Source organism: Spodoptera frugiperda, chromosome 11 (assembly GCF_023101765.2).
Source record: "Spodoptera frugiperda isolate SF20-4 chromosome 11, AGI-APGP_CSIRO_Sfru_2.0, whole genome shotgun sequence".
Lineage (NCBI taxonomy): Eukaryota > Metazoa > Arthropoda > Insecta > Lepidoptera > Noctuidae > Spodoptera > Spodoptera frugiperda.
The window spans coordinates 4,012,610-4,028,907 of NC_064222.1; the positions used below are offsets into that span (position 1 = coordinate 4,012,610).

Below are 16,298 nucleotides of genomic sequence, written 5' to 3' on the forward strand. Positions count from 1 at the left end.
TCTAATCCAATTGAACCTTAGCAACCATTCTTGTAGCAATATCATTGAGTTAATACTAAAGGTGGATGAAAATTATTAATAGTTTGTTAGCTAGTGCCTATACATTTCGAGATATGGAAGGATTTGCAAGTCGACCAGATTAGAATACACCTCTAGTTCTAACTGATCCTCTCTACATGGTGTTAAGTGGAATAAAACAAGTAGTAAAATTGTTGGAATTTTTTATTTACAATCTTATTACATTTACATAATATGAAGTGGAAAGTTCATGCGAGCAGCCATCAATACTATCGTTACTCAGTTAATATTCGTCACCAACACTCCTCGCATTCGTTTACTTGATAGTCACGTTATCGAAAACAATACTCGGTTAACACCCCATATTATTTGGTTACGAATTGCCTTCGAAATTATTAACAAGATGATGTACTTAAAAAGTGTACTACACAAATCTGACGTAATAGCAGAGATCTCTTTACACGTAAATAATGTACAACACAAATAATTATACAGCTCGCTACATCAGACATTCTATGCCTAGTGAATCATATATTTAGACTCAGTCGAAATATCATAATATAATACAAGAATCATTTGCTGCGGCTAATTTAATAATTACATCATATGTTCACTGGGTCTTCACATTAAATACATTGACAAACACTTCAGAGTCACACAGACACTCACAATATAATTATATAAATACATAAAAAGGACAATATTGTAATTATTTGAGGCAGATATCAAAACTACCGAGGTCACAAAGCCTTCACAGCGCGGCGCCGGCTTTAGTCTGTTGTGTTACAGTAATGGAAGCTACTCAGTAACTGTCCATTATACTATTGGATACTTATACATTATGGAAGATACGAGAGTATAGTATAAGAAGAAGAAAAAGAAAAGAAAACAAGATGAAACTGAACACGTCATAATATATCTGTAATTACATCTGTTTAGATCTATACTGAGAGGTAGGTAAGGACAGAATCGAATATATTCTATTTACTTACCTTGCCTAAATCACAACACTAAAGATTAATTCCAATCGTTGCCATCGCGCCTTCACATACAAAGTACGAGTTAATTGATTGTATAGCCTAATTATATACTTATCAGTTCATTGTTGATGTTACATTGCGATTATCTATTACCTTGCTTAAACATATTATTGCAGCGACATAAAAATAATTTGTTTAACAGCCATTTACCGTCACAGGAGCGAGCATGAACACATTCAAAGATTTCAGATCGATTAATAATGTAACTAAATTCATTTTCTCGCTCACGGTGACGGCTGCGGGCTAGGTTCAGACTTATCGAGGACACTGAGAGACAGTCCGACAGTAGATTATACGTTAGTAGTATTCGAACAACATTGCGCGGGTCACAGTGAGCGTGCGTTCAGTTGAGGAAGCCTCGGCACTGCGGCGCGCCGCACAGGCAGGGGATCTTCTCGTCCTCTAGAGGGAATTTGTAGTCGTAGGTAATCTCCTCGTCTACTCCTATCGGCTGCTTTGAGTATATCACGATTTTCTTCTGAGACTCTATTGTTATAATCTTCGCGTAGCAGTTCGGCTGGAAAGAGATACGATATATTTAAGTGTTTAAATTGTTTTACTAAATTGTTTCACATTTTTATAATTTTGCATTATCATTGCGATTTTGTTCCGTTAAAAACCGTCACGATTCCGCTCTAGTGCGGCCGGGGTATAATTGAGCTAAATTGAGTAGTTTTACCTATACAATATAAAGTAATCAATAATGTGTTATACTCACATTGCAGCTGTGGTTGATGAACCTGGCGAGGTTCCCGCACTTGGTGGCGTCGATGATGGTGTCGAGGTCTATCCGGAACAAGTACGAGCTGCCGATGCCGGTGGCCTCGTACTGAGCCTCCCGTACATCGGCCACTATGGGCCGCACCATCTGTCCCACGTACTCTATCACCATCTCGTCCGCTGCTATCGGCTCCTGTGAATTAATATTCGTTAGTTATGATGATCTTGACAAGTACAAAGAAGATAAGATTATACTTAAATACATACTAATTCACTAAGTTCAAGTCTCTAACTATCGTACTCTCACTTAATGATTACATAAACTATTTCGTAGTAACTGTTTTGTTCGAAAACAACTGCTAAAGACTGGGAGGGTTAATAACTCGTAGTTTGGTGGACAGACATTAGACCATAATTCATAGAGGAAAGGTAACTATTATACGATTTTGTGGCATAAAAGAATCAATGATTACTTACTTGTGCGAACAAACCCCAGTCGTGGATGCCAGACTTGGCGAACTTGAGCTGCTTCTTCCTGAACTTGAGCTGATTGAACTTCAACAAGTCAGAATCTGTGTCTGTACCTGGTGGTGCAAGAGAGAACATTATGTAACAGTATAGACTTAATAACTTATTTATCGCAAAGACCAACAGGTCAACCTATTTTTAACTCTATTGTTTTAAATATAAACTAGGAAATCCAATGAAAACATGTACAGATAAGAGTAGGTTAATCTGCTGGGCGTTTTAAACAGATATATACTTATTTACAAAATGATTACATACCAAAAGCGGTGAGTAGTCTCCTCTGGTTGGAGCGAGCTTCCCTGGACAGGCCTTGCATCTTGGAGGCCTTCTTGTCATCAGTGTGGGCGTGCAGGGCGGCCGCAGAGCTACGTCCGTGGTGGTACTTGTACTTCGCCTTCAGCCGCGCGTCCATCTTGTAGTAGCCTTCGGTGCGCGCTGAGCCGCTCGAATGACCCTGCAGTTTATTCAAAATTACTTAATACGAACTTCATTATGCCGGTATTTTTACAATGCTCATCTTGTCACAACACAAGCTTCGGTAGACTTATGTCCGAATAAAGAATAATTCTTTTAACCGACCGAATAATCGCCCGAAATTTAAACTAAGTATACAAACGCACCTGTAAATCCTCGTAAATGTTGTTGTGTCTCTTGGACTTCTTCTTGGGCGGCGAGTAGCAGACGTCAGTGGGTGGGTGGTCGACCCAGTGCGTGTCGTTGAGCCAGTACCCGTGCGCGTCCTCCGCCAGTAGCGCGTCGTACGCGCGGCGCAGGTACTCCACGTCCTCGCGGTCGATGCCGCGCGTCAGGAACTCGTACATCACTTGCATCTCCGCCATCAAGTCCCGCGCCTTGAATGTCACCCTAGGATACGGAACCTTGTCGTAGTCCGCCTCGCGAGGCTCGTACAGTCTGGAAATCAAGCATTGTATCATTATATTGAGTACATTAAACTCAACATACATACACACATTTTTCTGTACTGAAAGCTCTACATACTTGTTTTGTATCTCAGCGAGTTTCTTCGGCTCGTGTTTCCTCTTGTACGGCCGCTTGGCATCCTTCTTACTGACGGGTTCCTCCACGGGTGACACCGCGCTCTCCGGTTCCGCCATCCATGTGTAACCTGGAAGTATAACGTAACGAGTAAGTATTATCTTTATTTAAAATTAACCCACACTAATATTTTACAAACAAATTTACTATAAATTTGTATAACAAACCAATTCAAATAGGTCTGCACACCCAGACCCAGAACAACAATTTGTTTATCACAAAACACTATTTCTTGTTGCGCGTGGGAATCGAGACTGCAACGGTTGGCCACTATGTGAATTACCATAATGACCATTACATATAGTATGTAAGTCCAGATACGTACCGTGATCATGTTGCAGATGGTTGGAAGGCCTCCTCTCGGCGTGTTCAGGCGGCGGGCGGCAGTACGAGTGGTCCAGGGCCACTTGTGACGCCTGCGACGCCTGGGAAGCCTGCGACTGAGGCGATGACGTTTCTGATAACGCGCTGCTTGCCTGCAATTATTACATTTAAGATATTAGTTTTACAAATAATTTAAATTTAACCTAAACTAGAATTGGATGCAATCTAGTCTGAAATTTAGTTTTATGTCGTGCGTGACTTTACAAACATACAATTTCATATACACATGACACCCAAACCGGAAACAATAATTTGAGAATCACACAAATAATTGTTACGCGTGGGAATCGAAAATATGCCACATTGCACAGTGACTGGTTGGCCAGTCGCTGCGCTAACCATGCAGTCCGAAAGCTATAATTGTGCTGTCTGTGTGGATGAAATAGTTTGTGGAGATGGAGTACATGATGTGTAGTTACATCTTTGATCCCGTTGACACTGCCGGCGGTCTCGGTGGTGCTGTGGTCGCTGAAGGACACGATGCGCTGCCGGGCGGCCGGGCCGGAGCCGGGCTCCCCGCGCCCGGACGCGGCGCCCGACCCGGGCCCGGCGCTGGGCCGCCCGCGCCGGGGGGCCGAGTCGTCGCTCTGGGAGCCGTCGTCCGGCGCCGGCGCACGCTCCGGAGACTTCGCCGCCTTCTTGATTGGACTACTGTGAGGTTCTTCTGGCTGCGTCTCCGGTTTACTGAAATTAATTCGAATGATTAGTATGAATAATAATGTACTTGAGTTTCAGTCTAAATTGTAATAAAAAACGCAAACGAAAATAATTCCTACGATCTTTTAACGCAAAATATTGTATCAATATTACTTTGGGAAAATATAAAGAACTATTATATTATATACCTGTCATCAGGTGGTTTCTCAGGCAGCGGGTGCGTATCCGTCTCCATCTTCCGTCTCTGTTCCTCCAGGAACTCTCGCTCGATTTGTTCCATATACTCCGTGTTGCGACGCCGTCTCTCCTGCAAAAATAGAAATTCACACCATTGAATATTTTCAAACATGTAATATAATAGACTTTAAAACTGTTTTCTTCTGCATAACATATTATAACCATTGCGTTTACAAATACAAATCATACTTAGGTCTAGGACAAAGATTTATAGATAACACAAAAATTGTACACTTCGTTTAGCAACCAATAGCAAGTAATATGACCGACCATACAAAAAATGTGATCTGTAATTTCTTACCTGGTACTCCCTCTCTTCTTCGGAGTCTGAGTATACTCTGTCCAGCAACAAGTCCCGTGGAGGACTGGCTGCGGCGGGAGCTTCGCCCCCTGAGACCTCACCCTCGCCCTCGCCTCCCCACGCTTCCATTGTAGGTATTGGGGTTTTTTCTGAGGATGCAAAAAAGGTGTAAATATTTTAATCATACATACATGATATAGGCACAATTCGATTGAGTTAGATAGGTAAGTTAACTGCGGGACGTTTACTACGTCGTGTGCCACACAATGCCGCTCATTACTATGAGCCCCTAGGGTAACTCGAAACTAGTTGAGTTACAAAAGTAAGTCATTAGACATAATATGACTACTACACAGTTGTCAGATATATAAAGGTAATAGGGAAGTAGCAATAGTATTACCTCTCCGACTCTGTTCCTCCTCGCTGTCTGACGAGGACGAGTACACTCGCCGCAGCCGCTCCTTGTTCGACACCACTTTGAGCTGCAAACAAAGTAAACTCGCATGTAAAGTACCACTGCGTGCATTGCTCAACTACTTACTAACAGTCAGTCGGTCACAGTAACCTATCACTCCTATCTGTTCGTAGATTTGGCAACTACAGATACAATTTTTGCAAATTTTTTTGAAGTTTAATAAATTACTTTTTTATATTACGATCAGTAAAAACAAAGGTTATAGTCTCCCTCATGATAATAATATCGGTTACCGTAGCCCAAGTAACGTGCAATGGCAGAGGAATCAAGAGTGTATTGCCAATCACATTGGAATTTATAAATTAATGTCATAACTTTCAGGGAGTTGTATTCTACGAAAAGCAGATGGTTTTGGATAATGCATACCCATCTATGTATTGTATTTTACTTGGCTAAATCTATCAATAGATAAGTTACTGAGACTGGCCGTTAGTATAGGGGCGAAGCTATCTGTGGATTGCTCAACAAACTGTGCTACTTAGTACTAGATAATATACCGAATACCGAGGGTCAGTACATGGGATTAAGGACAGGAAAGAATGTTGGTATTTAGGTGGATAGAAACGAACACATACATGTTCCAACAACAAGTCCGTTGAATAAACTCGTTGCTAAGACAATTTTTACTTCGTCGTGCAATATTTATCTCGTGCATGATACAAGACAACATCCAAAATTTCGCCTAAGTCTAGTCTACTTCATTAAAAACTCCTTTTCTCTCAATGATTCTTTAAGTATTGAAATTCTCAACTGGTCATGCAAAAAAAACGTGAAGTTTTGACTTGAATCACTCCCTCAAGTCATGCGTATTTATTTAAAGGTTTGGTTTCACATTTCCTCTAATCTAATTTCCTGGATTCGAATTAACGGTAGGTATTCCACATTCCATGCTTACACTACTGCCTTGATTTAATTATACATGCTTTACATTGGATAGTTTCGAACACAAAATTTCCAAAAACCAGTGAAATCCACAGATATTTTCGCCGTACATCTGGACAAGACCATAAAAGTACTGAACCAAAAGTTTCTACAAACTCCAACACTACAAACATCTAATAACATAAAGGTGTAGTTAGTATGTCGGTTACCATTTTTCTCCAAAGCGGCTTATCGTTCTCAACCGCCTGGGAGGGCTGCAACGTAACGTCATATTTTTAAACAGTTAGGGGTTAGTGGAAAGAGTGGTAGGCTGCAGCTATATATGAGTCATTGCGTATTCGATAAGCTCTAGCGGTTAACCGCGGTTGACCACTTTTTAAATTTTATATGCAACCGTGATACAATCGCTATGGTAATCGTCGAACTGCTTAGGCTGTCAATGGCTAGTGCGTATGGGGTTGAATTTATATTTTAGAATATACTTGGAAAACTCACGTACTCTTTTTAATTTAGCCCAAACTTTTCCAGTCAAACGATCCTTGTATCTATTACACTTTTAAGTATAAATCATAAGTTTGTAACACATTAGGTGACTCATATAAACCCCCAGCCTGTATAAACGAGCAGTAGACACGTACCTCTGCCTCGTCGAGTTCCGAGTCGTCCTCGGTGTCGGAGTATATCCGCGGCGCGGGACCCTTGCGCTCCGACCCAGTGGAAGACGATGATCTACTTGATGATGACGATGACGATCTAAGAAAAATTACGTCGCTATGATTTATTTGTTGTATTTAATAAAAGCGTCACTCTCTTTTTAAAAATAAACTCCTTCCCCCTTTAAGTCAATCTGTTACCACGGGTGGCATGGTGGCTAATAAATTTGCTTATGGCACCAGAGCCTCAGGTGACACTAAAGTGGCATTTCACTTTTTCATTGGACATCAATAACAGCCTAGCCTAGCCTTCATTGGTTTGATATTTTCATTGTGTAATAGATGATAGTCTTACCTGGATGAGCTGCTGGACTGCCGCCGACGACTCCTGGATAGGTACGAACCAGTCGTTCTGTTCCGCGGACTCGTCGGCACCTCCTTCTCTTCGTCTGAATTTTGCACCATTTCCTCCTAAGGACACAGTATAATTTTGTATAACAACTTTTGCGTTTAAAATACTATTAATAAGAGATAGTGAGTGTATAAGAAAATGTTTAGTACCTGGTCACTTAACCTCTTAGAAGAGTCATCATCCATGAAGACAGGTGACGGTATTTTCCGTTTCCGTCTGAAGCTGGGCATCTTAGGTATAGTGGCACGGAGCCCTAGGCCTATGCCCACTCCGTACCCGCCCAGCTCAAGCCCGATCTCTCGGGACTCCATGATACACTTTATCGAGTCCACTGCTTCTTCCTTCTTGTTGGAGATATCCTGGAAATTTTATAATGATCACATAAAACAGTACATTATTGTTCCCAAACTTAATTGTATGAAAAAAAATTAAATTAAACTTTGTAAATTCTATATATTAAATGAAGTTTCTTCATTGTTCTGTGTATGAGTTTAGAAATGAGTTACTAGTTGTTTAAAAAAAAAGTACACGAATCAAAATGAAAAAAAAAAACACTTACAGGAGGGTTTTGTACCTGTAAAGGTTGTCCAGCTTCCTCCTTGGGCTTGGGTTGTCTGTTCTTCCGACTCTGCTCATCCCACCAGACTTCGAAGCTCTTGAATGCGGTGCTCTCAATCATCTTCTTGTTGAAGTCCTTCTTTAGAATTTGTTTGAGCTCGGCAGTGACGCGTTCTATTACACTGTTTATAGTCGGGTAGTAAGGGTTGTCCAGCTCCTGAGAATATTCAGACTGTGATGTTATACACAGTTATTTTTTCGGTTAGTATTTTGTTGCTAAGAAATATAAATACACAGAGGTTAATACAAGTGTTATCTTCGAGGCAAGGAGTTCAAGCATTTCGATTTTGAAATTACTGTAATGTAATACACAATCAAAGGTATGAATGACTAAACATTTTTGTAACGTGCTTACGGAACTAAAATCAAACATATTTTGGTAAGTGTAAATCCAGTTTAAACTAGTGAACATAAAGTATGCATCCGGTTACCTGTGCAGGCTGCGCGGGCTCGGTGTATGCAGGGTAGTGGTGCGGCAGTATGGGCGGCGCCGCGAACGTCGCGCCGTACGGCATCACGCCCGCCAGCTCCGGACCGTACCCGGGCGGGGGGTACGCTGCACACATAAACGTATTGTTAACTATAGCTCCTCTACATATCAGGATTTGCAATAATGTACACGCTCGGCAGACGGGTTGAAGATAGGAGTACAGATGACCATAACGTAAAGATATCAAATATCCATTCCTATAAAGAAAATGGGAACACACGACCAAGCACTAACAAGTATTCAGTAAAAGTTTTAGTTTCTGTAAAAGAAACAAAAATCTTGCTCAAAATACTAGGTTTCCAATCAATGTCAAATGACGTCACTATCTAGTTAGCAAATAAATTAGTAATTCAATCAATGTTTACCAGTAGGTGGCCACATAGGTTGGTGGTAGTAGTGAGGGTGTGGGTGTGGTGGGGGCGCGGTAGTGGGGGGATACGTCGGGTAGTACGCCTCCGCGGGGACTTGCTCCTCTATCTTAGCCTCCGTCGACGATAGCGATGATAACGACATCTATCAAGTAAAAAAAATATTTATTAGTACATACTTACACATCATATTGTTTGTCAAATATTGACAAAAGATTTTGAAACTTATGGCTTAGTAATAAAGTCCTATATATATTTAGAGAACCAGTTTAAATAGCATCACTAAAACCTGCAATTTCGTTCATACCTGATCATCGTCCAAGTTATCTTGGTCCCGGTTTTGTTCCTCGGCGGGTGAGCGTCGCGGGTCCTCTCCCGTTAGTAGCTCATCCTCCGAGGACGAGATGTCCGACCCAATCTTGTCAATAGGAGGAAACTTCTTTCTAGGAGCGGGGGCTGGCTTTTGTGCATCCTATACAAAATCAACTGTATTTTTAAGACAAGCTCTTTTTAGCCCCTATAAAATCCAGCGGTATTTTATTCTAAATCAAGTAAAGATTTTGTATTTTTTACGATAAGTAAAAGTAAAGTAACAAACTTACTCTTTCTATAGTATTGTGTAAACAATCGAGGTAGTTTTGGCGTTCTAGGAAAGGTGACGGAGTCGTAGACAGCGGTTCAGGATCCACATTCTTCATCGAACATAATGAGATTATACTCTCTCGGTCTTCGCTTATTGAACCTGCAAATCAATAAAAAGAAATAAAAAATCTTACAAAAATATAGCTCAAATAGAATTGAACGAAGGCTCAGTATGAAAACAGCGATGACTTAGCGCAAACATGGCATTAAACTTGTGCAAAAAGGGCGCTAACATTGCGCAAACGGGCTATTATAGGTAATGTTTGGACAAACTGCGTGAAGCAATCACGCCTCAAATCAATAAAAAACTATTAGCTTAATTATGAGAAAGAAATGAATATTTTACCATCGTCATCCGAGGGCGGGTTATGTGTGTCGATGTCAGGTATGTTAGGAGGTAGGCGGTCCTCGTCCTCCTCTTCTGAAGAAATACCGAGAGCAAGGAATGGTGGCGCCATGCCGCCGCCTGTACTGACACCCTTCAGCAACATCGCTATTCTGTAAACATTTTACATTACTTTAGTATAATCTATAATATAAAAATAAGTCGGGTTTCCTTCCTGACCCTATAAGTCCAGAACGCACGAACCGATTTCCACGGTTTTGTATTCGTTGGAAAGGTGTCGGGCTCCGTGAGGTTTAGTTTAGTTTTGATAGGAAAGAAAATTCAGGAAAAATTTCAAGACAAAAGCAGGTTCGCCGGGTTTGCTAGTTTCGTATATTGTTTAATACAGCTAGTTAATGCCCATATACTGACTACTCTGAGAAAAAAAAACAAACATCGAAAGCAATTCAGAGGTCTCATTTAAATGCCATATCAATATTCGACTTTATTTTAACCATCTAACACCATAAAACAGCTATTATTGTTACCTAGTATCGAGATCGACATTCTTGGGTTCTTCAGCGGGTGGCGGTGGCTTGGGCTCTGGTTCCTTGCTGTCCGTGATGTCTTCGGGCGGGCGGGGCTCCACTACCTCCGCAGACTTAGGGTCCACGGGCACTTCCTGTAGTCAACAGTACTGTTATACTCAACTGTGCTGGGTAATGGTCTTTTATAACTGAACTATAAATACATGCACAGATGATAATGTTAGTAGTAAGCTCATACATAGATAAATACAGCATTATACCCAACCCAATGTTGGAAGTGGTGACACAACCGTCCTCGAAGCTCATAATTATGAGTCCCGGTATGACTTGAAATTAGTTGAGCATCCTTGAACAGTTTACTTGTGTTCTTTTTACGCAAAGCCATGCAATTTACATCTAATGAACACTAAAGGTGCAAGTGACATGAATTGATGAAAACTGTGAACATGCTTCATGCTAAGTGAAAGTGGTGTGTTTACATAACTTACATCTAACATAACCTAATATAAGGGTGCATTAACATTCATTGACTTTGGCTTAAATTACATTCATCAATAGAGAAGACTTCAATCTCTATAATGGGTAGGTATTGAAAAATTCAAAAATAATATTCAGTAGCATTTCACAGCTACATCAAGCTACAAGTAATACATATCGTGTACACCTACGCCCACTACAGAAAGACCACAGATTACGTAATACACGGATACATCACTAACACATATAAGTATTAATTAGAAACTTTAAAATATTTTTATATACGAGAAGGGATTCTTTTATACAATTATTATAATAATTTATTCTTTGTTGTTATAGCCGTGTATTATGTAATACGGTGTAAGCAGACCTTCTCCTTGTGCGGTCGCTCCTTGTCCCTGAGGTCGGGCGAGTGCATGTCCTTGTTGACCGGTGTAGCGGGTGCCACCCACCCCGGCGTCGCCGACGAACGACGCTCCAGCTTCACATTCGTTACAACTTCTACTTTATTTACGCCCATTTTTACACCAATAATATAGATAACAGAGTGATTTATTGCTATAATAATGCATCTGAGATTGGCAGTTAAAAGTGTAACATTTGCCATTAAATCTTAAAGCTTTTCTGAGCTTAAATGATATTGAAGAGTTTGCATTATATTTGAAAAAAGATTATGCAAGAAAACACATAATTTTACACAATAGCCAACACCCTTGAAGAAATTAATGAATCGGAAATATTGCAATTTTTACAACGCAGTAGTATGAATGACTTATGGAATGCGACGCAAGATGGATAAGCAATAATGTAAGATTGTCCAAGTGGCATGTAATGAATTGATGGGGACGCAGTAACTGCTGTTAGTATTTGTACACGCTATTATAAGGACATCAAACACATAAAACCACTCAAATTATTTTTAAAATAAAAACATTATAAAAGAGGTTGTTATTTTATGTACAGTTCTGCACTGATTTTATTTTCAAATTAACTAGTTACTGAAATCTAGTCATTAGATCCAATGCCAGCTTTAGCTAAACTCAACTATACGGCTTGTTTAGTTTTTTTATGGGAAAAGGGACAAACAAGCAAACACTTGATGGTAGTGATCAGTGTTGACCATGGTCACCAGCAGTACTACTTGAGTTACAAGTATGTTGCCGGTCTCTATAATATATTATGTAGTAGAGTAGTATTGGTATGGTATGACTCACGTGTGAGTGGTGATGTGAGGTGTGATGTGGATGTCTCCAGTCACCCCACCACATACTACTCCCACCCGCCGCGCTGCCCGGCGTGTAGCCGTACCCATAGCTGTTGGTAACAAATAAAAATATATTGATACTATACATTATTTATATACAACTAACAATCTTATGTTGGCTGCCAGTATATAGGACACAATAGAAAATAAATTGTCTCGCGTGGACCTACGTTCCAACCCACGATGGCTTAAACTTAAAACATCTCATGTGATCAAGCTCTATCATTGCTAAATAGATTGCAAAACATGTCACTGATGAATGATGATATTTATTTGAAGTACTTTTCGAGTGCACTAAAAGACTCTTTAACACAAAGTTAACAGGCATCAAACATTTTCCTAAGTACTTTATGGTTCTCAAGTAATAATAAAAATGTTACTACATTGCTTTGCTCACAATCTTTTATCAATGAGGATAAAAAATGAGTATTTTGGTCTATGCAGTTACAAAAAAGTGTCACCTCTGTTGGTAGTAGGGTTCGTACGGCATGGCGGCAGGGGGCGGGTGCGTGGGGTGCGGCGCGTGGGGCGTGTACGGCACCTCGGGCGCGTGCCCGGACGCGTACGTCGCTTCGCTCGTCTCGCTCGTACCGCGTCCGTAACGCTCGCGGTATCGCTCTCTGCAAATATTATTACGTAGTAGTTTACATAACCTTACACTATTAAATAACAAAGAAAAACACAATCTCAAGCACTCGTTTACAATTAATATCGATTAAATTTGTACGATGCAAAATAAAAATGCATATTTCAACTGAAATTATGTTTTTATACCATCAGGAAGTAAAAGCTTGGAAAAAAAGACAGTTTTGTGTGGAGCAATTCGGGAAACGAAACAAGATACATAATAAATCAAACCAGTTGATATATCTAAAGTCTAAAGCCAATTGATAAAAAATATGCATAAATAAATCTGTTTACATAAAAACAATATAAAAAATTAAATCCATAGACACTACAATCAGGCAAAAAATTAACTAAAAAAATGCACAGAAAAGAAATCACAATTATTATTCAAAATGTTAGTACCTTCGCCGACATTTCCTCTTGCATTTTTTGCTTGTAAGAAATATTAATGAGAATTTTAGAACAATCCTATTGTTATAATGTTCAAATATTATTTCCTCAAGACAATGAATCATTTTGGATGATTATTTTATTAAATGTTAAACAGTCACTGCTGATTAAGTTTCTCTTTAAGTTCACCAACAAATATTTTACTACACATATTTGAAGTTATCCACCAGTTAGACAAATTGAAACTTAACCAGAAGTGATAACAAACAGGATCAAATTTACACAACCAATATAGTCATTCTTTTGAAACAATATTACTTCCACCATAATTTAAGTGCTATTTACTGTAATTAACATATTATAAGTAAACACTTACCGGTCTCGATCTCCTCGGTCCCTATCCTTGTCTCTGTCTCGCTCGCCGCGGCTACGGTGTCGATGTCGGTACTCTCTCTCTTCGTCCGACCACCGCGTGTTACTGTCACTCGCATGATCTATGCTATCCTTGTAGCGGGAGTATGGTTCCTGATAAATAGCAAAAAAAAAACAGTATGGTTCGTCCATGATATTAACAATGATATTGTAGTTTTAAAATTAGTGAAAGTTAAATTTCCATTTAAATCAGTCAATCACCAATAGCTGACATGGCATTTTAAGTGTTAAGAATTCTTTCAATCATTCAAAACCTGACAATATGTTACTTGATTTCAAAGTCTAATTTCTAGGAGCTATTTGTTGCACAAGACTTTCAGTATTTGTATCCTCTTCTAAATCAAATATTATTTGTTAAGAAAATGGCAGAAAATATAACTCACTTTTTCTGTTATTTTAGCTTCCTCTAATCTCTTGCTGAGTGTGGGGTCTATCTTAGTTGGTCTGACTTCCTCAACAATGACTGGAGGCTTGGTGACAATAGGAGGTGCCACCAGCTGGGGCTTCTTCTCAACAGTCTTATTTTCAAACATTTCTTGGCATTTCTTACCAAAAGCATCATGGAAGACTTCAAGCACCTGCAAATAGAAATTAAATTAGTAATTTTATTATATGCAATGAATTGCGGGATTTGCAATGAATTGGCAAGGAAGCCATTGAAATAAATCACAGAAAAGTAAATAATATCAAACAATTTTCACAAGCACAGTTAGTAAAGCTATTCTGCATGAGGTATAACTGCAGTCTATAAGTTGAAAGTGAAGCACATATCAATGCTCGACCTGACAACTTAATAAACTCCAGACAGCTTGTAATAAGTCTATAGTTATAATAGTAACTTTTAATACACACCATTTATAATTTAAATTTTGTTTATATATTTATTAAAATTACTTTAACTTAAAAATATCAAAAGATTTTCATACATACCTGACCCATGACAGATTTTCCATTATATTTTTCTACACATAGCTTAGAATATTTTACATCTTGAAACACTACTCTTGCAAATCCCAAATGTCTGTTTGTGATTGGATGGTAGAATATTGTTAATTCTTCATAGGGACCAACTTTATTCATCATATCTGCCAGAAATGCTTTATCAATATTGTCATTTAAATTTCCTATAGTGATTTCTAATTGGGGAGGTATTCCTACATAATTTTTATCTATTTTGAACCTGAAAATAAAATAAAATTAATCATTAGGACAGAAATTTTAAAATTCGCGCTAATACACAAGATGTCAAAACAAAATGTTATGTTGGTACCACTGTCACTAAACCTATAATAAAAACAAAGAAGTTTATAACCAAAATTACATTTTCTCCAATAATTTAGCATTGATTCCAGTTATAATCTTATTTCTACATTAATTTTAAGTTAAAAAGCATGGTGAATGCTGGAATAGTTTGTATACTGCAATTCTTAATTTGGTTATGTCACCGAGATAGAAACATAATTTTTAGCTTATTATTGCAAGACAGTACCTTACTAGGTTGACAAAACTAACTTCTTCTGATTGTATTTTATTAAATTTAACTGATTTAATTGTTATTCACTATCAATACATGCAATTAACATTCGTTTTAAATATATCAAATTTTTGTCAAAATGTTACAACAAATCAGCATGTGTACCTAGGGACTGGGAGATCTGCTGGCTCTAGTCGATTCCATATCCTTGAAAGCTGCGACCGAGGGTCTCTGCACTGCACCGGTGGATAAGTTGTGTCGCCAGGAACAGTGCCATCATATCTATAAACTTTTGCTGTAACTCCCTTCACAAGGAAAGGGTCCATAAGCAATTTATAGTTTTTAGGCGCTTTATGGGGCACCACATTGTGACCTGGAGTTTTATGCTCCATTCCTCCATTCATTCTGCAACATAAAATAGTAATATTGTTTTATAAAACATAACCTCACCCAATGCCAATAAATCAACAAATGTTCTCAAATAACGAGGGCTGGTGTTATTTGAGGGTCCCAAGGTCTGTAATAAAACGTTTTAGTATACAAATGTACCGATTTTCCATAATAACGAACCTGAAATGTTTATAAAACAATATGTTAGAAAATCATACAGTTTTCAATTTGTGCCAGAGTTGTAGTTACAAGATGCAATATCTTTTTAAACCTTGTATAAATTTACAACTCCTTAATTTCCATGGCCATTGCTGCAATTAGATTTATGCTACTTTAACACCACAAAACTGAAATATAAAATAATTTTCTACAGCAAGCTCTCTCCATGGTGACGACCAGTTCGAAGCTGTCGAGTGGATTAAAATCATACTCACATTCTATCCTTTTACTTAAAATACAATCAGCACATTTAATAACTTGAAGTATATTGAAAACATTACTAACTGTATTTTTATTTATATTTTATCAAACATTATTATAAAATCTTCAGTTGACTCTTCTACCACAATGTTTATTCATAAAGTATACATTTTGAAGCTACCAAAGTGTCAGGACTTTTTACGTCAAAATTTCAATACTTCATGGACAAATTTTTGTACTGTTAGGTTGTTACCTTGCATAATGTCATTGTCGTATTTTTTTAAACTTTGATATTGCCATATTCAATTAATATTGGTAACAAGGCCTTTTAGATTCTTTTGAGAAAAACCGAATCATGTGTCGAATAATCAGCAAATTACGATATAACAATCGTAATTTATTTAATATTAGATGTGATTTAATAAGAGAATGAAAATATATTTTAACTGTCTCTTTTTAAATTAAATAAA

At 38.4% G+C, this 16,298-nt stretch overlaps 1 protein-coding gene across 9 annotated transcripts; it reads right to left on the reverse strand.

Moving 5' to 3' along the window:
- Positions 1 to 204: 204 nt before the first annotated feature.
- On the reverse strand, positions 205 to 16,041 carry LOC118274518 (histone-lysine N-methyltransferase SETD1). Of its 9 annotated transcripts, none has more exons than XM_050696795.1 (30): positions 15,913 to 16,041; positions 15,184 to 15,423; positions 14,475 to 14,724; positions 13,928 to 14,122; positions 13,489 to 13,637; positions 12,557 to 12,715; positions 12,046 to 12,145; positions 11,202 to 11,312; positions 10,355 to 10,488; positions 9,828 to 9,979; positions 9,442 to 9,581; positions 9,147 to 9,311; positions 8,837 to 8,984; positions 8,413 to 8,537; positions 7,923 to 8,153; positions 7,513 to 7,722; positions 7,307 to 7,422; positions 6,937 to 7,051; positions 6,508 to 6,552; positions 5,342 to 5,423; positions 4,942 to 5,090; positions 4,592 to 4,710; positions 4,166 to 4,430; positions 3,688 to 3,838; positions 3,306 to 3,432; positions 2,927 to 3,218; positions 2,565 to 2,760; positions 2,256 to 2,362; positions 1,777 to 1,971; positions 205 to 1,575 (listed from the first exon to the last, which is right to left on the reverse strand). In XM_050696795.1, exons 2-30 carry the CDS (start codon positions 15,420 to 15,422, stop codon positions 1,402 to 1,404), a joined length of 4,641 nt encoding a protein of 1,546 aa, XP_050552752.1. In that variant the 5' UTR covers position 15,423; positions 15,913 to 16,041; the 3' UTR covers positions 205 to 1,401. The 9 variants fall into 9 exon arrangements, with proteins under 9 accessions (XP_050552752.1, XP_035447926.2, XP_050552753.1 ...); XM_035592033.2 differs by having other exon boundaries at positions 7,923 to 8,138; positions 15,843 to 16,039; XM_050696796.1 differs by having other exon boundaries at positions 7,938 to 8,153; positions 15,843 to 16,039.
- Between the last annotated feature and the right edge of the window lie 257 nt (positions 16,042 to 16,298).